The following is a 25,239-nucleotide window of genomic DNA, read 5'->3' on the forward strand; positions in this document are numbered from 1 at the left end:
TATTGTTTTGTTCTAGGAAACTTGTCACTTGCTTACGTTCAAGTACGATTGCAATCTTTCAGATTTTGCACGGTTTCTCCTGATGATGGCTACTTTCTCCTTTTCCCTTCTACACACACACACACACACACACACACACACACACACACACACACACACACACACACACACACACACACACACACACACACACACACACACACACACTTACCCTCAACAACAGACCAGCTGGTCCTGAATCATTCTGACATCTGCATACAGTGTACAGGGACTTGTGTTGCTATATCAGGAGAGGCTCAGCTGAAGTAACCCTCACCCATTCTGAAAACACCTTCTGTATGCTTGAGACTGTCTGTAACTGCAGCAATAGATTTTCCGCATAATGATTTTATCTTTGTAGGAATTTCAGTGAACAAGCAATTCAGGAAAGAGAAGCTCCAACACAAATTTATTTAAATAACTTTCAGACAACACTAATAATGAAAACACCTATTGCAACTACAGTATAATAGTAAAGGGAATGTACAAAAATATGTCATTTTGTCAAACATAATACATGGTTATAATTATAGAAAAACAGATTAGTAATAAGACTAAAATGAGCATGCTGTATCTTCTGTACATGTCATATAAATATTTACAGTCATTCAAAGTGAATGCAATGTCAATACCACAAGTAAACTCCTTTTTTAAAATACATTTTGTTTAGATGTTTTCCCAGTTTCATTACTTCAGTATCTTTGATTATGATGAAATAATCACCTCTGTCGACTGGAAGATTTATTTATACCATTAAGAAAAAAATGGCAGTCAGAGTTGTTGAAAACACCAGTTATGTTACAGTCCTTCACCTGCTCATTAATACTGCAGCTTGAGTATCTTTACCGTAGTAATTCAGTCATTTAGTCCTTCATCCAAAGCATTTGAAGTATTATCTTTTGGGAATCTTCTGTAAATCAGGATAAAAAATATAATCCCTGAACAATATGTTTTTTTTCCTCTAAAACAACTGCAAGTACCTGGTTGGCAGGTTTTTTTTTTTTAAAAACAATCATATCTACAGTGCAAAGCTACTTCCAATTTCTTGCCATGCATTTTTAATTCTTGGACTTTATATTCATTGCTGGTCTTTCATGCTCAGACGTAAGCTTCGCATGCTCATCTGACACTGCAGTTTTACAGTTCTTTGTCACATCAGCTTCATCATTAAAACAGAGAATATACACAGCTAACCCTTAATGGTTTTCTTTCCGTCCCTTCCCTCACTGCTCTGCCGTCCTCACTGCTCTCCCTCGCACTTGTTTGTCTCTCTCCTCTCCCCTCTCTCTGTGGTGCCTCCTGTTCCTGCTCTTCTTCATTTCCTGGATGTGTTTCCATTTGCCAACTCCCCCTAAGCCTCGTCCTCGCGCCCTCGACGAGCGCTTGTCCAGCCACAGCGAGTCGCAGTACTCTTCCAGGGAGCTGAAGGGGGAGCTCATCACTCTCAGGTAGTCTTTATAACGCTGACGTGACTCAGCTCCGTGGTGCATCTCCGCTGCCGGATCTTCGCTTGGCTTGGGTTTTCTGTCGAGTTGTCCGTGTGTAACAAGTTGTAGCGTGAGACGGAGCAGGGTGTGGGTGAAGTGTGTGTGCTCTTGAGCCACACACACGTACACGCCAGCATCTGAGGCGTGGAGGGAGCGAATCAGGAGGCCTCGGTCGGTGTGAACAACACGATCATCCAGTCTGACCTGGGAGACGAAAAGAAAGACATTAAGCTACATCACAAAGCACAAGTTCAGGAGTTGACAGCCATGTTCTGTTAAATCAATTGCCCATGTGCAAGAAAATAATGTGGAAAAGGATCATTTAAAGGCCCTTTATGTGATTATGTGATCTTCTTCTGAGTCTCACCCCTCCCAAACAATCATTCAGGCTGATTGCTCATAACACCCTCTTGATACCTCCCACCCGGTTAACACACATACATTTCACGCAAGATTTGCATCCAAGGTGTGTTAAACAAGGTAATGACCCCTGAAACAGGAAACATATTGAATTGGGTGCGGTGAGCATCACCCACAGCGCTGGGGAGCCAGAGGTCATTATGTGGTGTGGAGAGATCTTCGTGTGCATAATGAGTGTAAGCAGTAAGTGCTGGTGAGAGAGTGTGTTCGCTTGTCGTTAAGGTGTAAGGCTAAGTAGCATGCTAATGTTTATGGTCCGCTTTTCATTTAGCGTCCACGGCGATTCATCAGCTGGTGCGGCTGCTGTCGGGGCCCTAAAACAACACAGCTGCATCGAGAGGACGGAGAAGGAGCATGAGAGCGAGCGTCCAGCGTGTGTGTGCCTGTGCATGTGTGGCTGCTTCAAAAGCATACCTCCCACAGCCCTGCCCTGACCCCCTCTAGGTGTAATTGATAAGAGAGCCAGAATATTACCATGAATTTGCACAAATGTTGTGCTACGGATATGCATGTGTGTGTGTGCAGCTCTGTGGTGGTTTCCAGGTCTGACACTGATGATGTGTCGTCCAGGCAGAGGCAGACCCACCAGCCTCAGAGCCTCTCTGGATGTTGACCTTTGCACACATTAGACTCGCCAGTCTGTCTCCCATCACGTTCTTGTTTCCTGGCACACCTGACTGACTTGACAAAACACATGGCTGGCATATTAAAAACGTAAAAATCTCACTTATGGATACCTCTGTCTGTTTGTAAATCATTCCATCGCTATTTATGTGCTTATTTGTGCGCCTTTTAAGACATCCTCTCTCTGTTATCCAAAATCAAGGCATCTGTGACTAAACAGCAATGCCAGACTTTTAAACTTACCCAGATGGTCCGTCTTTATTTGTGTGTTGGTGTGTGCATGTGTCTGTGTGTATTTTGGTGTGTGATTAAGCCAGCAAAACATAGCTTTTAAGACAATTGTACAGCATTCTGTGTCTGCAGACAAATTTGTGTATGTGAACAATTTTGCACGCACCTGGAGTAATCCAATGAAACACAACTTTTAATAGTAGAAAAAAGCTGTTTCCTCGGTTTACCTCTCACATAACCTGATGCCTCAATTATTAGATAAATACCTTCTCATGCTTCTAGGAAGTTGGTGCTTTGCTCGTAATGAACGCTGCGCATCACATTCAACATGATCCATGCCTTTCCTATTAGCAATTTTCTTATGGGCTAGCATTCCAGGCTCCAGGAGGTGAACGCACTCACAGGCCCAAACAGACAAACACGCACAAATACAAACACGCTGTGAGAAAGACAGCAACATTTGTTCCATCTCACATCTTTAATAGCTGACTTTTACAAGGGGATAAGAAGAGAGAAATTATTGGAGAGCGCTGTGAACAGCTGGCTGAGGATGGCTTTATCAAAACCAAAAAACACAGAAGGGAGAAAGTGGGGGGAAAAAACAGCTGCGGGAAGACGGCATGAAAGATGTGAGGAAACAAAGTGCGCAAAATGTGGTGCTTGAAGGCAGGAAGTGAGGAGAGATTAAGATGGGAGTGACGAGGAGGGTTGAGGAACGGGGACAAAGAGGGGATGACAGACAGAAGGAAATAGAGTGGGAAGGAAAGCACTGAGAGTGAGAGGTTGAAATGAGCCAGACACTGAAATGATCACCTGCTGCCCCAACTGTGAGGACAGGTCGATCATTGCACCAACAGAGAGACACACTACGACTACATAATCCAACCACGACATATTGGTTTGTTATAGATATAGTAGTCAAAAAGGGGTGAAAGAACGACTAAATGAAAGGTGGAAGAACAATATCTGGACCTATTACAAAAATCACAGTGACAGTGAAGCCATGAGATGAGACTATTGTTGGTCAAAGAAGCAAAGAAGTCCAATAACTGGGGGTATTTTAACCCGTTGCGCTTCAGTGTCCCGCCCGCGGTACACTTTGAGATCTGCATAAGCAATTTGCTAAATGTCTGAAACTGCAAACGCGATTATACAAACACTATACACCAATGGAAAGCTTAGATTCTCATGAATCCGCCGGTATAAACCACTTTCAGATGTGATTACCACAGCAGGTAATATAAACACATTTGTCCGACAAACAACGAATATCCATCCATCCGTTCTCTATACACGGCTTTAACGTACACAGCGCGACTCACATTTCCGGGTTCATTATTACACACGGATGGAAATATTCCACAAAAAACGGCCATAATCCAACCTTGGACATCCAGACAAAACAAGCCAGTAAATATTTTGTCCAAAACATGTCTTGAAGTCGGTATATAATCCACGAATAGGTCGTTTTCAAGGAAATGCACCTCGCGATGCGTGTCCAATATTCCCTGTACTTCTCGTCATATTTTTATTTACAAATAGAATATTAGCGATTTTTTGTACTGAAAATGGCTGGAATTGACTGCAGCTTAAAGGGCTACTGGCTGTTAAACTATAAAGATGTGTACCCCATAAGACATTGTCTGAATCTTAAATGAATAAATAAATTAAATTCTTTGGCAAAGAACGTGGTAAACATCTCAAACGTTTGTGGATGAAATACCCAGGACGAAGGGAGAGTAAAGCAAAAATGCTTGCACATTGTTAAATTATTATACTTGCCTAAACCGACTGACATCTAATAACATTCAAGGAAAATCCTACAATCATAGTTTTCTTGTTGAATTAGAGAAATGCTTAATAGTTTGACAGAACAATTGATTCAACTGATTAGGAGTCGATATAGTTTCTTTCTCCATTTTGATGTCACAGAATATGCAGCAATAAAATTTAAAAAAAAGGTGTGAGTTCTGTTTTTGTTGATTTCTTCTTTGGCATTTGGTGAATAAGCACATTTACAGTCAGTTTGAGACTGAGCAACAGCAACGCAGCTGACAGTGAACAAAAAGTGAGGGCGATCAAGTCAACAACACGGAGCTGGAGGTCAGAGAAACACGCCCTGAGTGAATTTTTTCAGGTGTTGGAAGATATAGTGTAGTTGTGTGGGCGTCTTTGTTTGAACTGTGCAGCACAGCATGTTTTTCAGTGTCTTTATCAGAACCTTACTCCCTAGAAGATGTGCAAAAAGTATTTTTATATCCAATGTTATGTGTAAGGGTGTGAGATGATATCTGTGATATCAGTGATATTGATCAATTTAAAAAAGAAATATCGTGTGATATTGACAAGCATTACATGCCTGTCAGGCGAAAGGTTTACAGTTTTGTTTGACAATGTTATACACAAAAAAGTTGTTTCTTTTTTCAAAAAGCATTGCATTATATGTCTGCACCTGCCTATGGCCCATTATAACAAAAATACATGTGATACCATGTTAACTCCACTAGAAACTAGAGAAACTTGAAGTTCTCTGCTATTAGTTAGGGAAAAAATGTGCATGTAGTGATATCAGCATTGGCAATCAGCCAGAATGATGTGGAAAATATGAGTGTACTGGATTTAAAAAATGAATGGACCATTTGGTTTGTTTTCTCATTTTTCAAACACCAAACCAGCAGTTTTAAGTTTTACATAATGATTACCATTTGTCAGGATGACAGGCTTTTATAAAAGTTTTTTTCTGCACCGCCCAGCCTGAGTCTGCACTAAAATTTAAATAATGGATCGCAAAGGTGGGAAAAAAATGCACTAAGTTGCCAGTAAGTCCAGATGGTGGTTCTTCCCACCTTTACTTTGGCAGAGAAGACCGTGAGATAAGATTTCAGTCACCTTGAACTGAATTTATTTGCATATTCCTCTTGGACACTTATCCACACCAACAAACTGTTGTTAATCCATCATATTTGTTTAGCTTCTGTGTCTCTCGCATGACAGTCCTGAGGGAGGAAGAACTCCTGCATTGGCTCCTTCATCACTTTGTCTAGAGTACAATAGGTCACATATCATTGCACGCCTAGACACACAAACACAGAAAACACCCCATTGTGTTCATTGCCCCAAAACACATGGCCGTCCCTAGGGAGTGCTCTGTTATGATTTCCGCTGTAGGGGTTCATAAAGAAACACACACACACACACACATGCACACATAGGCAAAGAAAAACAAAACACTGGGCTCACTGCTGTGAAAGCCTATAAAGGAACACATGGGTCTTTAGTGGCCTCTGCACCTGTCAGTATGCTTACATTCGCCCCTGAGAGCGAGGACAGGGGACAGCAGTGGGAGTAAATTAGTATAGTGGGAAGTGGGACGAGAGATGAGCAGTGAGTGGGTTGAGCAGTGAGAGGGCCACTCGCAGTGGGTGGAGGATGGTTTGTGTGTTTGGATAGGGGAGGGGAGGAGACTGAGGTGCTGAGTAAGCACGTCTCTGTTGTCTCATTCAGGAGACGAGTGTCATCATCAATGAGGTTCTTTCTACACTTCAAATACAAACACATTACCTCTCCGTCCCTGCGTGTCTTTGTTTGTCCAGCCTATTATCTCCAAGACTTTCAGCAAGACTGAAATTGTTTTAATTACTTTGCAGTAGCTGGAAAATGAGCTGCTAGTGTCATTTTACCTAATTCTATGTGTGAAGACAGTAATTTATACGGTTTCAATTTGTGTTCTGATCACACTATCCTCTAAAGCTGTGCTGCATTTTTCTACCCAGAGAATGTACAGTCTCCACTGGCCCATCCATAATTGGCCAAAAGCAAAAGTAGTTGTACAGCATGAACGTATATTTTACTCAATAAGGTTAAATGCAGGGTAAAATTTAACTCATGCTCTTTTTTCTCCGTCCTTCACGTAGGATAGATGATGTCCCATCCCCAACCCCAAGGGAGAGTCTGGTTTAAGTCTTTCCTCACCTTCCTCAAAGAGCTGAAAAATGTCTTTAGAAAGCTCTGGACACTCATAAACATTAGCATGTGCTGCAGCGATGTGATTTGTGGCACAAACAGTTGTTAAAGAGCTTAGGACTGGAACTTCAGAGTCAGTGAGGCTGAAGTGAAGCATGATGTTTTTGAATACTGGAAAGTAGTTATGTAAAACCCAATCATTGACTCTGTAACTCCTCTGATTTTTGACCTGGCATGAAAAAAAAACTTAACCCCTCAGGTGCAACAATGAAAACAATTTCCACCCTTGGATTTCAGCAAGGAAGAGCAAAAGAAAAGGAAAGAAGGGGAAGAAGGATCTGTGCTTTAGCATTTAGGTGGTGTGTGCGAACATGTGTGCAGATGAGTACACTCTCTGACCTCCTCCCTGCGATCGGATCCAGGTCTTTGTTTGTACCATCGGATCTGAGCCTGCTGGGATTTAGGGATGCACTCGAGGAAGGTGGAGTTGCTCTGAACCCCATAGAGAACTCTCTCCTCCACACGTCCTCCACCAAGACCTGGGGAAAACATGTCTGTCATTTCCCCAGAATCTTTCTCTTGTTCCAATAAACACTTGTCATGCAGGTTTCACACAGGAACGGGGTAATTGATGTCGATATGATACTGTGCAAAGGTTGTATGCACTCAGTTTTTCACGATGCTTGACAAGTAGGTTGTTAGTTGTAAAAATTTTTGGAAAGCTTGCCACAGCTCTTCCTAATATTCAGATCAGGTCAGGTGTGATTTGAATATCATTGCACTGATGGTGCCATACTATCTGTTGCTGTTATGTTTCTGAGGATGTAGACTGGTGACGAATGAGAGGGAAAATCTGATCCTTTGACCTCTACAGTGATGGAATCTGGTGACTCTATTATATTGTTGGGGGCATGCTTTGGGTCCACTTGTCCCTTTAGTGAGAAGGGTCATTGGAAATCAATAAGAAGTTGTTCTGAGTGATTATCTTTATCCTATGATGAAACATTGATTGGAGTGGCACTGTCATCCTAGAAGAATGACAGTTCACAGGGCAAGAGCAGTCACTGGCTGGATGAACTGGTGAGATGGAAATGGTGTTAATCGTATTCTATGGTCTTCACAACTGTCAGATCTTAACCAAACTGAACACTTGTGGGAGCTTTGAAACTGACATGACTGACAGCACTCTCAAACCAACATTAACAAAACACCAAATGAGGGAATATCTTTTGGAAGAATGATGCTCATCCCTCCAGCAGACTTAGAGACTTATGGACTTAACGGTGTGAAGCTTCTACAGCAGCACAAAATGACCCAAAACCTTATAAGGACCCTTTGTGTTGGTTCTTCCTTTCATTTGTCACTCGGCTGCAGTTCTTTATGACAGACTTCAAGCTGGGCTCATTGTCATGCTACTTTTCTTTTGTATAGTGCTGCATTGTTCATTAAATGTGCATTTGCAGCTTTCCATGCAAAAAGAAAGGCCTTCTTAGAAAGACAGACACAGGAAGAATCTCGTAAGATAACAAACTGTACATACTGTCTTCTGTGTCCCAGCACTGAATGGCAGGATCTCCATTCTTGATATCCTGTCTTCTGGCACGCCTGGAAAAAAAGCACACAATAATTACAGACTTTTTTTTTTAGGATTTTATTTAGGAATAAGAATTCTGACTTTAGTAATATCACTGTTAAGTGTTCAGATTCTCAAACACACAGAAACAATCAGAATTAGACAAAACATTTTTAAAGTAACCAGAGGAAGAGGCAGCCGTGATTTTTTTCAGTTTTGCATCAAGTCAAAATTTTAGGCAAGTGAGAAAATCTTACAAAAAATATGTTTAAAGTAATAAGAAATCAAGTATTAACATAAATTATTAACATTATTAACTCACACCTCATATTTACTGGAAAAATACACACAGGTCAACATTTTGTAATTAAAAAAATATCTTTAGAATCTGTTTTCTTATGTTTTTTCAGCATTCAATTTTTTAATTTAGCAAGTCAGTCAAGCAAAAAGCTATTAAAATCAACACCATTCATGTATGTCAAGTGTTCACTCAAATGTCAAATTTGCATATAGCGATAAAGCAGAACTGTTGTTGTAAATATGTCAGGAATGTGTCTAACTATTACTTCCAGGAACAATTTTTCACAATCACTTATATGAGACCTAAGGGGACGTACACATACGAGTGCAAATGCCTGAAAGCAGTGAGTCCCAGTTCGATTCCCAGCTAGTCAGACCTTTTACGGCATACCATTTCCCTGCTCCTCTTCCTCATATTCTCTGTCTTTCTCCACTACTATCCAATAAAGGTGAAAACACACAAAAATATGATTTAAGGCTATGTCTGACTACTGATAGTCACTGTATGCCTCTACATTGTGGGTATAAGTTCCGAAATGGACTAAACAACTTCCCAGGTCTTTATTTCCATTATTGAGTCCTATAATCCTGCAATAAATATCAATTTATTTCAGAATTTGTTCACCTTATAAACGTACAAAATGCATAAAACAGCTACATAAATGTTATATGTTTAAAAAAAGAGCAAGAGAGTAAAGTTTCTTTGGCCTCTGATTTGGTGTTGCTCACTTGGGCTCCTTCAGTTTGTATTGATTTCTTCCTCCTCTCCCTGTTAGTCCTGTGTGATGGGACATCTGTAGCTTACATTCACTGACACTATGAAGGTCTGCTTTCAAAGAGCCCTGCAGACTAAAAGCGAGGCCTCCACTATTGCACAAACCATAACAACATCCCCACCGGCCAATAATATGGCCGTATGACCCTTAGCTGTAGGGTATGGGTTCTGTAGAGCTGAGGTTTCGTGCAAGCAAGCACACAAACAAAAGCACAGAACAACAATGCACAGATGCATTTGCACCTCAAGGACTCCACTCCGGAGGTGTTGAATGACAGTTGCACTAATCAGCTGAAGAACAGCATCTCTTACCATTGCCTCAAAGGAAATAATACCCGTTGGCATTGAAAAATGCTGTACAGGTGAAGAAAACCAAAACAGACCATAGATTTAGCAGAAACTATGAACTCTTGACAGACGAGAAAAAAGAACTAGCCTTGGAAACACATTATGGAAAACTAGGGCACAACAAGGGCCTGTTTTAAGCAGTTTATGTCATTTTTTTTGTTGTTTTTTTTTTTTAAATGACATGCATTTTCCTGTTGATTGCCGTAAATCATGCTATGCCACATTGAAATATTTCAAAACTCCAAAACGAATACAAGTGTCATGTGGGTGACTGTGGCTCAGGCGGTGGAGAGGGTTGTCCACAAATTGCAGGGTTGAAATTTCAGTCCGCACCTCCTCCTTTTAAAGCGTCCTTGGGCAACACACTGAACCCCAAGTCGCTCTGATCCTCTTTCTATACCTTTTAGATGCAGGGACATATCGTGAGCACATGTGTCCATCCCAGGCGCAGTAGGGGTCTCGTGCCAGACAGCATTCTGAACAGGCCTGGCCATAGAGGTGACATCTGCTGAGAGAAACCTGGGCTAGACCCTGACTCGAACCCACGTAGAGCTGTTGCTGGTGAGTATAGAGATCAATTTAAAGTTAAAGTTTATCATTTATGGTTGAAACTAATTTGCTTACAAGTGCACAAAGATGGTAGAATATGTTTTAGACACAGTACAACAGAAAATTATACATACAGAGAGACATATCACCCTATTTTATGATTAATTACTTAGTTCTAATAACAGCTTAAACACTTCCAACACTTGGGGAAAAGAAAATTAGGGTTTTCGTGACTTTTTCCAGTCTTCATCCATCAAACTGTCCTTTTTAAAATCCCTACTGTGAAATTATGCTCAAGAACAACCAAAGGTCAAGGCAATAGCCATCCGAAAAACATTCGTTCAAATGTCAAAATGTCAAAATGGCACCTGAAACAAATCACAGACATTTAAGGATTTCTAAGAAGAGAGCATAAGACTTTCTCACAAATGTGACTCTACTGATCTGCTGTGACTCGCCTGAAAACACCAGCAAACAGGCACATAAGACACATACACAGGTCAAATACTGCTGTAGATTAATGGAAGCTGTGATTGGGGTTGAAGTGTCTACTGACACTGCTGACCCTTAGATAATGAGGCAGACGGGTGACAGAGCTGCAAGAAAATCGAGAAGGCTCAAGACAGAAAGAAAGATTGAATACATGAGCGAAAGATGGAAACAAACTATATGTCTTGTGCCTGATCAGGTGAAATGACTGAATGCATGTTGCATGTATGAAGGCAAACAACCAAGAAGATAAGCAGAACTAGTGGGTGACTGAAAGGGAGGAGAATGAGAACAAACCTGTTTAGAAGATAACTTCAGGCTGAGGATAGGAGTGGGAACCTGCAAAAAGTAAAACAAACCCAGTCAGCTCTACCACCTAAACAAACATAGATTGCGGGATCTCTGTTTGAAACAAAACAACAGCTGGGTTTGTTGATTAATAGCTCAGAAAATCTATCAGCGCTGCAGAGTTTGTACAACAAAGGCATGATGGATATTTCACCACTTGATGAGTCAGCTGTCCCACCAACAGCAGCAAAAGAGTTTGTATCTTTTCAGAGGCAAAACTTACCGCTACTTAAAAAATGTGTGTATTTGTGGTTGTGAACCAAACCTGGAACACTTGAAGCTCTTCAAGAACCACTTCCTCTGTTGACCAGTTCTCTTGAGTGATGCTCACTACCTTCAGAACTGAGCCGGCATCTATGAAGAGGGGGCAAAATCAAGTAAACCATGACATATATTTTATGTTCAGAAGTGAGTAATGTCCAAAGATGATGACTTCTCGTCCAAATAAACTTCTCTAAGACACCATCAAAAGACCATTCTCAGAGTATCTGAGAACTTCTGTCACAAAATACATGATAAAATGTACAAGTGAATCAGTGCTGAACATAATATGAAGTGCAACTTTACATTCCTTCAGTTTCCCATTAACAAAACTAAATTACTATGGGCACAATCTGTTCAAGGTTGAAGACTACTCAAAGTCATCTACTGCCCTCTGCTGGTCACATTTAGACCATGCAGAGACAACTGGGAGGAGATGATGTGCATGTCTCACCTGTTCCCAGAAACATGACCTCATACTGTCCATCATCTGCCAAAACTCTGTCCACCACAATGTGAGTCAGCGTGTAGTCCACCCGAACACGTGTGAACACCGGCCGGCCAGTCAGAGGGTAAACAGAGCGATACATCAGAGGGTGGAATCGGATGAAACTGACAACCTCATCTGGGAAGTCTTTGGTGGTCTTGATCCTTGGATCATATGTCTTGCTTGGACACTGAGGGAAAAGGAATAAATGTTGATCTTGTGCACAAGATAATTTTACTCCCTGACACTGATTGCCATATTATGTTTCTTTTCAGCTTTTAATTTACTGGTGTGTGTCTCCTTCTAGTGGCTACTCTGAGAACTGCAGGAAGAAAACCACATGTGGAACATCTGTGGCATTACTGCCCTCTCTTTCTGTATACATCATAGCTCACTCAGCTGGACACCTGAAGTTTACACAAAAATCCTCCATACCTCCAGCTCTCTGTGTTGATTACATTTTTAAACAAAGTGAAATGAGAATCTGATTAACATCTCATGTAACCTCACTGAAGTCAAGGTTGTGTCATACTTGATGAGGTTGCATGTGCAGGTGTGAGCATGCCCAACAGCATCTTAGACATTTCACCCTTAAATCCACGAAAACACACTTTTAAATGAGGTCATGTTTATCTTTGGTAATTATAAAGATGCAGGATTTTATGTAAAATTGTGAAAACAAAATCATCTGTAGTTGGGAGAGATAAAGTGTTTTAGATTTTTCTTTCTGTGCTCCTTCGTGTGGTGGACAACACACCGTTCCAGGACGGGGATACGGTATCCTTCCCTCGTATTCGACCCATCGGTGGTCCGGGCCTTCCTTGTGGGCGTAAGGACCGTTAAACACAGACCTTATTTCTGCCATGCTGTACACACACACTGCTGAGCCACGGAAAATGGAACTGAAAGAAAAGTGGAAACAAAAGACCAGGTTAAGTATACAAAATGAAAGGAGAGACTCCATGGGACTAATGATGGTTCGATGAAGAACTTACCTGGAGGTTGTAAAGACTGCATACACTATGGGGTTTTTGTCGTCTCTGGTGGGGAGCAAAAAGATGTCCTCTACAGGAAAGAGGGGGTGAAATGAAAATGTTGTTTTTTTTTATTATTATGTACACCTGCAAAAGCTGTACTTCCATCCATATATTTATACTTAGCAGAAAATGCATTCTAATATTGGCTACTATTACCACTACATTACTGTTGGTGCAATTCAGTGCTTCTAAATGAAGTGCTCCCTTAAGGTCATTTCTAGAAGATCAAATTCAGCCTACTGGCCTAGATTTTCACTTTTTCTACCCTCTCACAGTCACTTACGGAGCTCATCAAAGTGTGTGTCGACACCGTCTGGTCCAGGGATCGAGCACACAAGCCTGGCTTTGAGGAAGGTTGTCCATTTATTGGTCAGACTCCTCAGCCCACCAACGTCATTCTGAAACACAACCAAACACTCAGCAACAAAACCGCAGTCGGCAAAGTGCAGCTGTCTAACATGGCCAAAAGATGACCGCAATTTATAATATACACTTTGCACTTAACCACAGTCCAACTGTAATCTATCTAATGGACTCACACATAGAAGGACAACACACTGCATCACAGCCTGACTCAGATTTCCTTCGCTAATTAGGAAAATAAACAGGTGAAACACATGCCTCGAGTATATATCGGCTTGTTTAACTAGCACAGGGGAGTCCTTCCTGTTAATATAATTACAGTCGGGAGTAATTGAAAGGGGATAGGAAGAGAAAGGGAGAAAAATGCTGAGAGAAGAGGGGCCATCATGAAAGGAGAAAAGAAACAAGTGGAAGGGCAGCATGCTTGAAATGAGTGCTAAAATCAAGTGAGGCTGCTGATTAATAATGCAAGTTTTATCTTAGCATATGAATCGCTGTTCTAAATTGTGAACTTTGACTGAGCTAAGAGCGCTCAAGTGTACCTCTTTGTGGTGCATGGAAAACTTAAAAGAACCCCTCCTCCTTGTTAAGCCGGTGCACTAACTAAGTGGTAAAGAGAAGTCTGTTCTGGTTCAACACACACAAAAACACACTTAAGTTTAAGAGACCACAAAAAAATGTAAGCACTTAATGAGGATGTTTCACAATGGTGATAATCTTCAAAGAGGATTGATGTGAAGTGCCCTCATTCCTTTTACACGGAGAGAAAACACACTTAGATAATGAAAGTGAAGCAAAAACACAAAATAAAAGACAGACAGAGAGAGAGAGAAAAAAGAAAAAAGAGAGGGTTGTAATCCAGAGGAATCTCCTTCCAGTCTGCCTTACAGCTTACTCCTAAGTCATAAACACCCTGAAAGCTTTTCTCTAAGAATGTAGCAATAGATCTCTGAATGCTAATAGCGAACCGCTGTGTCGGCTGGTTCCGTTGGGAATGACTAATGGCGAACTGTGTGGTGCACAGAAGGTTCCTAATCACGAATCTGTCTGCAGTCAGCTGTGCGGTGCCCACATGAGCTTACAGCTGTTTTGACGTGCTGTCAAATAGAACTGAAAAATGACTTTTAGCTCTTGTCCACAAGAGGCTGAAAGTCTCAATGGACTAAAACATCTGTCATGTAATGTAATGGTGCCAAACATGTAACAATATCGTGCTAATTAAATCTCTTCAAAGCCAATACATCAAATAACTTCAGGAACAAAATTGAAGACAAATGATATGGCACACAGGTTTTTCAAATATGTTGCTGTCATTGACTATAAGCAGTAAAACTACAATTGGCCTCTCAGCAGAGCACAGAGAGGGTAAAAAAAAGATTTACTGCCCCTGACAGACTCAGATGACTACAAAACAATAATGAATCGGAAAAGATTCCTACTGGGGGGACATAAAAAAGTGTGTAGTGACAAACACAAAAATCCTTATCTCACCAGATCACTGCAGAAGTTATGACGCCCTCACACAGCGCAAGATCTCTGACTCTTAGGAATGCATTATAACTACTTTAATGCTGTCTTCCATGCATTAAATCTGCATTTCTCTAAACACTACCTGAGTCTTGACATACATGCAGAATACTGTCTCTTGCAACCCCCTTCCCTCTCTGCTACCTGTTCACCCATTTTTCATCCCCTCCTCCCGTGCCTCCCACTTTCCACACTTCCTTTTGTGCAATATCTCACCTTGCATACACGAGCCACTCGGGAGAGGATGCTCTTGTCGTTGCCCTCCCAGGACACCTCGCGGAAGAAGAAGTATATCTTATCATCATCTGGATTGTAGGTGTCGGCAATGGGGTGAGCAGATATAAACCTGGCCTCTGAAGACACAGGGAGGAAGAGAGAGAGGAGGAAGTGTGTTAAAAGAAGTCAGGTAATCGTTTTGCCATAAAGTGCAGTGTTCAGGTGGCATTAACACTGCACTTAGTATGTGTTTATAGACAGTCTTCCTCTGTTTCTGCAGAACGTCTGACTTATTACTGTTTCTGTTTACTGAGCCGAAATTTAGCCGGTCTGCACATTAACTTCTCCTACTGATTGCTATGTGGGTTTATGCAGTGACTGCCAGAGAATTTAAATTACTTTAAAAGCAGTTTTGTTTACTTATGCATGATTTTCAGCCTGTCTGACGCTAGTGTAAAAGTCTTGCAATCAAAATTTTACTCCTACCTGTATTAGCTGTTTCGTTTGGCCTTTTAGCGGCAGCTACAAACACAACATTGACATTTCACTTACTTCCATCTAAAAAAAAAAGGCACCAACATTATCAAAGATTTGGAGTCAGCCTTCAGACGCCACAGACTCCTGTGATCACCAAACAGTTTTTAACGGTGTTTATCTGCATGAGCATGTTGTATACAGAGTGTTTATCAGAGATTTTCTATGACAGTTAACTGTTGTGGTTGGAAACTCTGCTGGGGACAGTAAACCAAAATAGTAAAATTGCAAAACATAGAAAAACAGTAACTGAAGACATTTAAAACATTTCATACAGGTACATACATACATAAAAATTCTGAGTTTCTGTTTGTTTTTTTATGCCAGCTTTGAAAGTAATAAGTAAAAGTACTGAAGTCTTATAAATAACAATGCATCATATTTTATATGGTCTTTATGTGTGTTTAAAATTTTAATCTGAAAATTACTACTATCTATAGCTAGGTCAATATATTATTGAGGTACTTCTGAAATCAATGGGACATATCTTACATGCATTTTTATTAAAAGTTGAAAAAAAAGTCTTTAATGTTCGTTATGATCATATCTTTACAAATTCCATAATTATTCATTATGGAAACAATCTCTTATTAATAAAAATGACTGGATATCATTAAAATGTCAACTAAATAACCGCCCCAATTTAATAACAACCACCTGCTAATTAGCTAAACAATAATAAAATGAGCTTACTCAAAATTTGTTTTGATTGTGTTTTTTTTTTTATTTGAGATCATCGTGACAGATATTTCTTTTTTGGCAATATATCAAATTTTATATGGAAAATAACTAATTGTATCTGTGTCCAAGAAATCACTTTCAACTAAGTTATCCATTACAAAAACACCTCTTAAGGAAGTGTGTTAATTCCAGATCACATGACCTGCTCCACATGATGTCATTTCCTCCTGAAGAAAACACTGGTAAGACTCCAAGGCTTTCTTATTTATTTAATATAAAGTAGTGTGTGAGTCAAGGGTGGCTTTATCGCATGTCAACAAGTTTACTACAATATATTTACAAATAACTTTCAATTTCAATTGTACTCTATTGTATATATAATATTTTAGGAGAATCTTTCTCTAAAAGTGCCATATGGTTTTTGGTTATAGGCGGCCATGTTGATTTTAGGCCTGAAAACAGCAAAAATGTCAACTATGAATCCTGTCGAGTAGGTTACAAAAAGTCCCGCAATTACATATTGACCCAGCTATTAAATCAATAAGAAATACATGTAATACAACATAAAGTACAATAATTATTTCTGAAATGTAGTTAGATACAAATAATTTTTACCAAGAGCTCTACTATCTCAAGATTCCGAGACTTTTGTGAAGTGTTGACCCAGTTGACAAAAATGAAAAGTCAATATTTTACGGCAATGAACAGAGTGTTTGAAGAAGAGCAACAAGAACTCTACATGATGTAAGAAGAAAGCAGAAAGGAGAAGGAAACTAGCAACAGCACATCAGTGTCCTGATCCAGGGGGGAAATAGTCCAAAAGCTTAAAAGTTGCAGTGACATTACATCAACATTAGCTCAAGCCCTAGAAGTCGAGCCAACCACCAGAGGGTGATTCCCCAACTGGAACAGCTTAATGTACGGCTGCTAACACACACGACAGAAGGTCATTGTTAGTCATGCAGCACTAAAAAGATGTTCCACAGGCTCACAGGAATAGAAAGAAATAGGGTGCTCTTTCTCCCTGCGCCAAAACATGACTGGGAGAGAGAGCAAGAGAGAGACGATTACTCCAAACATCTCTGACCGTGTGGTTGTGAAATGTGGAGACCATGTGTAAGGATTTAAATCCTAGTGACAACTGTTGATACACGACAGCCCATCAGTGGCCGTAAAACACTCGAGACTGGAGATTCATGCGCTGCAGCCTCCCTCCTTACTGATGACTGTGCATGCTCACGTGTGTGTAAGTGCATGTATGTGTGTGGCTATGCGGCAGTGTGACTAAGATGGTGAACTTTGTGGCACACTGTAAATTCCCCTGTAGGTGTGGTCTCCGTTTGGTTATGGCATTCATATAAAAGTTCCAGCTAAATGAATAAGTGGGCTGTTTCCTTCCCTCTGGAATGCCAATAACCATCCTGAGGGCACAGAGAGGCTCTTTGTATCACTAGAGAGGCTGGAAGTTTTGTGAAAAAGCAATAACAACTTTTGAGTGCACTCAGCGTGTTAATGTGGATATGTGCGAGCATGTGTGTACCATTGATCCAGTAGTCTTCAGAGATGTCTGTGCGTATGTAGTGCTGGTCGGGTGGAGGGCCCAGCGAGCGTGTGAATGTTGTGTCTTTGCCCAGGAAGTCCGAGGATGTGCCTGCATACAGGTACTGATCTGTTCAGGAACAAGTTGATCAATAGTGATATTAATCAGAAATCAGCACATACTGCACACTGCATTATATTCTACATGAAAAGCTAAGCGAGACAGCTAAATTTCTTGATTTAAATTTTTACAGTCCACATTCAGTATCTACACATCAGAAGAAAAGTATCAGAAGCAACTCAGACAGTTATTTTTTTATTTGTTGGAACAGCTTCACAGACTGTTCTAACCTCAGTGTACCCGTAAACATAGACAGAGCAGGATTTCAATTAGCATAAGCAAAATATGAAAGAAAGGGTCAAAACACTCGTTGTTTACAATTATCTGCCAAGCAACTTCGCTTTGCCTGAGAAATGTCAGATCTTCTCTTTCCTTGACCAAAATAATTGAGGGAGAAAAGGGCTGGGAAAACAGATACATGAGTACAGTTTTGTATAAAGCGAGCAGGAGAAAAATGTTTATTTCTGGGGAAATGGCGCCGTGCAGCATAAAAATCCTGGCTCACAAGCGATAAGGCAGGTAGAGGACTGCTAAAGTATGCTGCAATTTTAACTACTCATCTTACCTGTAAGGACTGAGGTGAACGGCTGCAGGGGATCAAAAGGACATTTCAACCTGCCAGACTCCACCGTATTAGACAGCAGATGGAACACGCCATCCTGCGGGATAAGATGAGGACAACATTTTAATATTTCATAAAAATAAGCCAACTCTGGAACTCTTGTCAAGATTTTTCTTCCTGAGATTTACCCATATCTACTTTACCTCTCTGTGGCCAGCGATTTCAACGAAAGCGCAGGTGGGGTTGAAGGCTCCTGTGCCACAGGCGTAGACGTGTGTTCGGTTGTAATTGTGGATCACCCTGATAAAGTTAGCACATTCCAACTGGGACAAGCAGAGGCAGAAAAAACGCAAGGATGAACTGCAACGGACAGTCTTGGCTTCACGTTCATGATGTGCAGATAGACTACATCTCTTTAGAAACACTTACATTCGCCTTTTTGCCAGCCAGTTTGCACATTTCAACTCTGTCCCTCGGAGCAGGCCAGTGAATCTAGTAACAGATGAATAAATCAGTAACATTCTACATCTCATAATGCAGCTAAAATGTGAGTCTATAACTTCGGATAAAATTGATCCTCTTAAAGTTATTTCCCGTTTAAATGCTATAATTCAGGTTTTTAAGATAAGAGCTTTTTATGTATGAAGAACTTTCATTTCAGTTTAATTTGCCATGCATATCTGATTAAGCAAGAAAGTTATTATTTTACTCATTATAATGTGTTCGAGCTGCTGTCTCTACTGAAGGTTTAAGCCAGATCAAAAAAGATCTGACAGGAGTGTGTCTAATACTCCTGTTTTAGTTCAACCACACTATTATAGAGTAGAATTTTATAGATCTTGTTAAAAGGTACAGCTCTTGACCCCCGCTAACCTGATCTGAGCCTAAGTGCACTCTAAGATCCTTCTGAATCCTTTTTAGTGTCTTTTTATGGATAAAAACAAGAGTAGATCTCTAAACTCTGGAACAGACTGTCAGACAGCTTTAAGCCAGACATTTGTTTCTTTCTCTTTTTTGCTTTCTTAGCCAACAAACAGTCCGTTAGAGAAACAAGCATAGAGACCAAGGGGACATGATGTGAAACAGTGGTCCTCAGCTGGAATCAAACCAGAGTCACTGCACTTACACAGCATGAGTGTAAACATTTCTCTACCACTGGCTCCAAGCAAATCAATTCTTTATCGTTATAAACACACCAAATTTTGCCATTTTTTCTATTTTCTTTTACAATTCTTTGCTTTGTATTTAGTTTTCCATTTTGTATTTTACTCCCCTTTCAGCATCCATTTTTCCATCGTTACTTTTTATTGATAAGTGCTTCAAGTATAAATTTAGTTATTAATAGGAATAGGCAAATGTTGTGCTCTTCGCCTCTTTCCATATCAAAATAACCAATGTCAGTTATACAGTGATTACCACCTTCAGGTGCTGGTACGAAACATCAATTGAATTTTAACACCAAGTGTGCCTTTAAAGTACTGCACCATGTTCATACATGTGTTATAACAGGCTTATGTGCTTAGCGTGTTCCCTTCTTTAAACCCCACCAATGAGAGCTATCGCCAAACTTCATGGCCAAGGATTTCAAATAGAAAAACAGTGTTAGAACATGATGCGTTAACTAAGTACAGCGCGCCTGTGTTGGGGCTTAAGCTGGTTTCAAAGCACATAATTTGACATGATGAGTGACCTAGTTTACTGTGGCATATGGAGTTGTTTAAAGACTGCGGTAAAAAGTTTGCAACACAGCAACTATCTTCTGAAAATCAACGTAGAAACAAGTGGAACGTTTGTGAGCATTGTGTTGTAGGGGCTTCAACTCCTATTCCAGGTATGCGTCTTCATTAACTGATAAACACTAAGTTTGTATGCGTAGATCATATTAACTGTCAAGCCTGGCCCCAAAAGGCTCAGAGAATTATACATTTGCTGGATATCTCCCTGGCATCAGTATCGATGACCCGAGGGGCAACAGAAAGGCAACACTTTGAGAGCACGACTAAGAGTTAAAACAACCAGATAAGGATCAAATAAACACACTGTCTTCCACTTGCGGATCAACCTCAGCTGCATAAACACACACTCACGTCTACAAACTTTAACATATGGCACCCATCCAAATGCATTTGTGTGTTTGAGTAAATGTGTAACGGCGAGTGTGCATGCTCTGCAATTGTGTATCAGTGTGCCCTCCGACACATTGACCCTGACCTCACCAGACAGACAGCTCCAGACTGACTGAAAGGTAAGCGCTTCTCTATAACATGGCTGAGTGCGTTTCAGCAACAGAAAAAAATAGCTTACATCAACCCAGTTAAAGGCAAGAAGATATAAGTGTCATGAGCTGAAGCAAAATGACTATGTGTTCTATAATGGGTTGCCTCAAGCATGAATTTGCGAGTCTGGGGATTAGGTGACTTAATATGTAAGGATTACTCAAACTTGAATTTCTTCCAGCACCATCCTTCTGTCAAAGGGTGCAGGGACTCCTAAAACTGCTGTAAACACCTTGAAGTCTACCTAAACAACCTTTCAAGCGTGGCAAACAGCCTGAACAGATACAAACCCAAGAGCTGCCGTGTATTTATTGCACTCGGTTTATTCTTGGCTTCGTTTTCCGATCTTCAAATATAAGCTTGTATCAGTCTTTATCCTTCTATTTATAATTTACACATTCCTATCTTTAGCATACCTTCCTGGGTGCTTTGGCCAGATTGTCGGGGTCAAGCAGGTAGATGTGATCCCTGGCTCCCAACAGAAGACGACCTCTCTCTTCGTCCAACAGCAGTGAGTGGGAGTGAAGGCCATCGGACGTGCCCAGAAACAAAGATACACTGCCAGCCTGCAGCAGTTCTGGCACACAGCCAGAGAGAGACAGAAAAACAAAGAGATGAACAGTTCTCCCCATGAAAGCACAGCTTACATTTAAAAGTGCATCATCTAGTGTCAAATTACAGTTGGAAAGCATATTACAGTAGGATTACGCTGCCAGACTTAACTTACTCTCTGTAGTTTAAATCGAGTTTAATCCCAAAGACGAGCACTGGGTTGACTCTTCAAGAGAAATCTATGTCTTGGCTTGTCTTGAAATTGCCTAATCCCCTATGGTTCAACACCTTAGATACACATGCTGAGAGGGAAGAGATACAGTTGCAAAGAGTTGGGCAACACATTATCTCAGTAGGTGCACTATCAGATATCTTTATCGGGGTATTTTTTCTTTGTACTTTGTTATCCATAAAAAGATCTCTCTGTTCCAAAACAGCTGTTCAAATGAGGGATTTGTTTATTCTAAAACTGTCTTTCCCTCCACCCATACTTCCCTGACAGGACCTCATTTGAAGATGACTGAACATCTTCATAAACATGAGCTGTGGCTGTAATATAGATTAGCTCATGATGACAGCTGGTAGAATACCTGTTGCTCACCTATTATATGACAGTATACGTTGCTGTCGACTTGTATATATTGATAGTGGTAACAATTTACATGCACGGCATACAAAGAGATCGAATGCATAAAGGATTTTGTTTCGATTTGTTGGTCTTGGATAGCCAGAGTCAGCATCCCTGGTAAATAAAGTTGCTGGGAGCTGAATACTGGCTACATTCTCAGCCCAGTATTGTGTCTTTGATCTCCTTGATCTGAGGAAATCTCTTCTATCACCAGGTTCTTTTCAGTGCACCAGTATAGCAGCGTGCCTTGAATAAACACTGGCTCAGTGCAGGGGAGTCCTGTGGGAGTCACTCTGAAAGGATTGACATTGTGATTACCCTCTTGGTGTGAAGGATTAGAGAGGTTACCAACCTTCAATATTTGAACTTCTGGGACCCCTCCACACCACGCAATCCTGCATAATACCTCCTCCTATACACAAGCTCACACACATAGAGCCCCCACATGCTGATATCGCTCACTCCTACACACAAATCATGCCCCCAGCAGACTAAACCTCCCTGAGAGATTAGGCCTGCTAGCTGTTGGCTAGCAGTAATCTGTTCTGTAAACACACAGCACTATGAGCCCATTGAAACAGTCTTCTTGGCTGTTGCCACTTAGCATAATGCTCCACACCTTTCTCCAAAGTAGAGAGTCCTCAACATCCTGAAAACCTTGATTAGCTTGTGTGCTGGAGATTGGAGGTGCTCCCATATACACAATTATTTGAGTAAGACATCACCAAGGTGGTTTAGAGCCAGGGAATTTATGCTCTCCTGAAAAAAATAAGTTCTATGGTGTTTGTTATTGTAGTGCTGCAAACAATGTTTCATCAGCCATATGTGCTGGGCCAAGAGTCACATTTTAACATGAAGCAGAACAATATTCATTAGGAGCCACCTCCTGTATTCTGTATTCAGGCCAGCTGAAATGAGGCTGCTGCTTACAATCCCATTCTCACTCATTAATATGCACCATAGAATGTTCTGTCTGTAGTTTCAGAATACACAGAGTAGCATGGTAGTATCAGATGTTAGGTCAAACAGTGACGCTGATTATAAGTTTATCAAGATGAGCTCTAGAAAAGCCACATCTAATCCAGTGCCATGTGTTTTGATTTACTGTTACTGAGCAAACGTGTTCACTAAATGAAGGGAAGGAAAGTTGTCTTTTTCAATTCTTTCAGTCACAAATCAAAACCAAAGGCATAGCAACAATCTGACTGAGGCAGCGCTCAAAAGTAGTTATATCTCTGTATATTATGAACAGATGATTTAACTTTTCATTGGCAGATGGCCACATTGTCTAAGTTGTGGGTCTGGAAGAAGCTTACGCTACAAGATGTGATTTTCAGAGGAAAGTTCATGAGTTTGCAGTTGTTTTGGAGGTGTTCATTCAATCAGGGATGATTTCACTTTGATCACTTCACCCTTCACTCGCTGAAGCTGTGCTTTCACAGGAGGGGTGATGTGATGTGATGTTTGAAGAGTGATCACTGCTGGGTGGTGTTGCTTTTAAACAGTGTGCACTGATGAGATGATGACAAGATGTGTGCATGATGTGTGCACTGGGTTGAGGTTTGGCTTTTGATGGATTCTTCTTGGCTGCAGTCATTCTGAATAAGAGCCAAACATGGACATTACTCTACTGTTGGTACTCAGAGGTCCAAAGGAAACCACTTCATAGTCAGATGGCCATTCTCTTGAATGAACTGCAAAGTTTGTTCAGCTATGCTCACAGTCAAAGCCAAGGGACACACCCTGACAGAGTATCAAAAAAGTTGTCTCTGATATATGGCCCCATTAAAATGCCATAATAATGAACTGCTTTATTTTATCGACTGGTTGGTTTGGAACAAACATAAAATGGGACAAGATGTAGAGCTGAATACTTGCCTAACTGCTGAATAAACACTGTCCCTAGTAATCATTATTCTGCAGCTACTTGCATATATTTATGTTGGACACTTATGACATGCATGTGTATCTACTTCCAGCCACACTGGGTTTTGGAAGCCTTGACCAAAAGAGAGCTTTCGGAGGTTGAAGTCAGAGTGGGTTTACTTTTAGGTCACACTGGGGATTCAATTTTATGGAGCAAGACTGAAGTTCATTTGTGTGGTTTCTTATAGCTGATACACAGCGTGAGGGATGGAGACTTTGAAGTAAAGTTTGCACTGGAGTTTAGAATGGGTTTTAAGGGGTGCAATAATTTAGCTTCCCCCCGGTGGCACAAAGCAAACAGACTCAGCTAATGCAAATCTAAACACATGGACACCGTTCGTGTTGCTGGGACCGGATACTATACACACAGCAGATTGAAGGACAGTCTCTCGTGGACCAGGATCAACATTTAATGGAGGTCCTGACATATGTGACAGAAACACTACAATGGTGCATTTAATCGAAATCAAACATTCGCATCTTGTCATCACAATCAGAAATATTCCGAATACAAATGTGGCTTAAAGTTAATGTAATAAGGATTTATGTGACGAGTGGATTAAAGAACGCGTTCGTGCTTCACAAAAAGTGACCAGAAAGTAACAAAAGTGACACACAGAGAATTATGAAGTTGGCTAATGCATCAGTAAGGGAGCCTTAAATCTTTTATCCTGTTTCATGGTGACATTTCAAAGACAGTTTACTTTAACAGTGCAAATGAGTGCGCTAAACACTCTTCACTGTTTCTATTGCCTGTGTGCACAAAGTCACAAGAAAAATGAGACAAGTGGAAAAGAAATGTTACAATTAAAGATGAAGACTTTATATGCATGGCCTTAGAGGATCCACCATAAATGACTAAAACTCTAACAGGAAAAATGAATGACAAAGACATAAAATTCCAGGGAATCAGACATGTGAGTCAATAGTCATCTGACCACAAATGGACCAAGCTCTCTTTTGCTCAGACTGGCCTGGACACAAAATACCATGAAAGTATAACATTTATTCTTAAATAAATCCGTAATAAAAATAAATCAACAAATATTCAGTTCTTACCTCTGTGGCTGAGTTTGACTCTGGGGACACTCTGTTTGATGCATGATCCAAAAGGAAGGGTGGCCAACAAAATCAGTCCCACTAATGGGACCCCTGGATGGGATATTACCATAATCCTCTTCCCTCTGCCGCCATAATTACTGCCAGACAAGCAGAACAGAGCCCCAACTTTATTCAAACTCTGATTACTCGAGTCTTCTTTCTTCATGGTGTGTGGAGTCTCCTTGCTCTGTTTTCACTCCGTCCTGTTCTGCAGCCCTGGAGGGAGACCGGTGTATAGAGTCAAGCTAGGGAGGAGCAATCATAACTGTGTGTGAGGGTGTG

At 40.7% G+C, this 25,239-nt stretch overlaps 1 protein-coding gene across 2 annotated transcripts in view; it reads right to left on the reverse strand.

Moving 5' to 3' along the window:
• Positions 1-431: 431 nt before the first annotated feature.
• The window catches only part of sema3d (sema domain, immunoglobulin domain (Ig), short basic domain, secreted, (semaphorin) 3D), a 32,485-nt gene continuing 7,677 nt past the window's right edge, over positions 432-25,239 (reverse strand). For both annotated transcript variants that reach the window (XM_022191963.2, XM_051952520.1), the window contains 17 exons: positions 24,916-25,173; positions 21,167-21,327; positions 18,904-18,966; positions 18,678-18,797; positions 18,478-18,571; positions 17,793-17,921; positions 15,038-15,174; positions 13,215-13,329; positions 12,890-12,959; positions 12,652-12,796; positions 11,862-12,084; positions 11,412-11,500; positions 11,096-11,137; positions 10,161-10,318; positions 8,305-8,369; positions 7,164-7,303; positions 432-1,730 (listed from right to left, as the gene is read on the reverse strand). In XM_022191963.2, coding sequence (XP_022047655.1) covers positions 1,263-1,730; positions 7,164-7,303; positions 8,305-8,369; positions 10,161-10,318; positions 11,096-11,137; positions 11,412-11,500; positions 11,862-12,084; positions 12,652-12,796; positions 12,890-12,959; positions 13,215-13,329; positions 15,038-15,174; positions 17,793-17,921; positions 18,478-18,571; positions 18,678-18,797; positions 18,904-18,966; positions 21,167-21,327; positions 24,916-25,123 — 2,427 coding nt within the window. In that variant the 5' untranslated portion in view covers positions 25,124-25,173 and the 3' untranslated portion in view covers positions 432-1,262. The remainder of the gene's footprint in view (positions 1,731-7,163; positions 7,304-8,304; positions 8,370-10,160; positions 10,319-11,095; positions 11,138-11,411; positions 11,501-11,861; positions 12,085-12,651; positions 12,797-12,889; positions 12,960-13,214; positions 13,330-15,037; positions 15,175-17,792; positions 17,922-18,477; positions 18,572-18,677; positions 18,798-18,903; positions 18,967-21,166; positions 21,328-24,915; positions 25,174-25,239) is intronic.

The sequence above is a fragment of the Acanthochromis polyacanthus genome, chromosome 8 (genome assembly GCF_021347895.1).
Source record: "Acanthochromis polyacanthus isolate Apoly-LR-REF ecotype Palm Island chromosome 8, KAUST_Apoly_ChrSc, whole genome shotgun sequence".
In the NCBI taxonomy this organism is placed as follows: domain Eukaryota; kingdom Metazoa; phylum Chordata; class Actinopteri; family Pomacentridae; genus Acanthochromis; species Acanthochromis polyacanthus.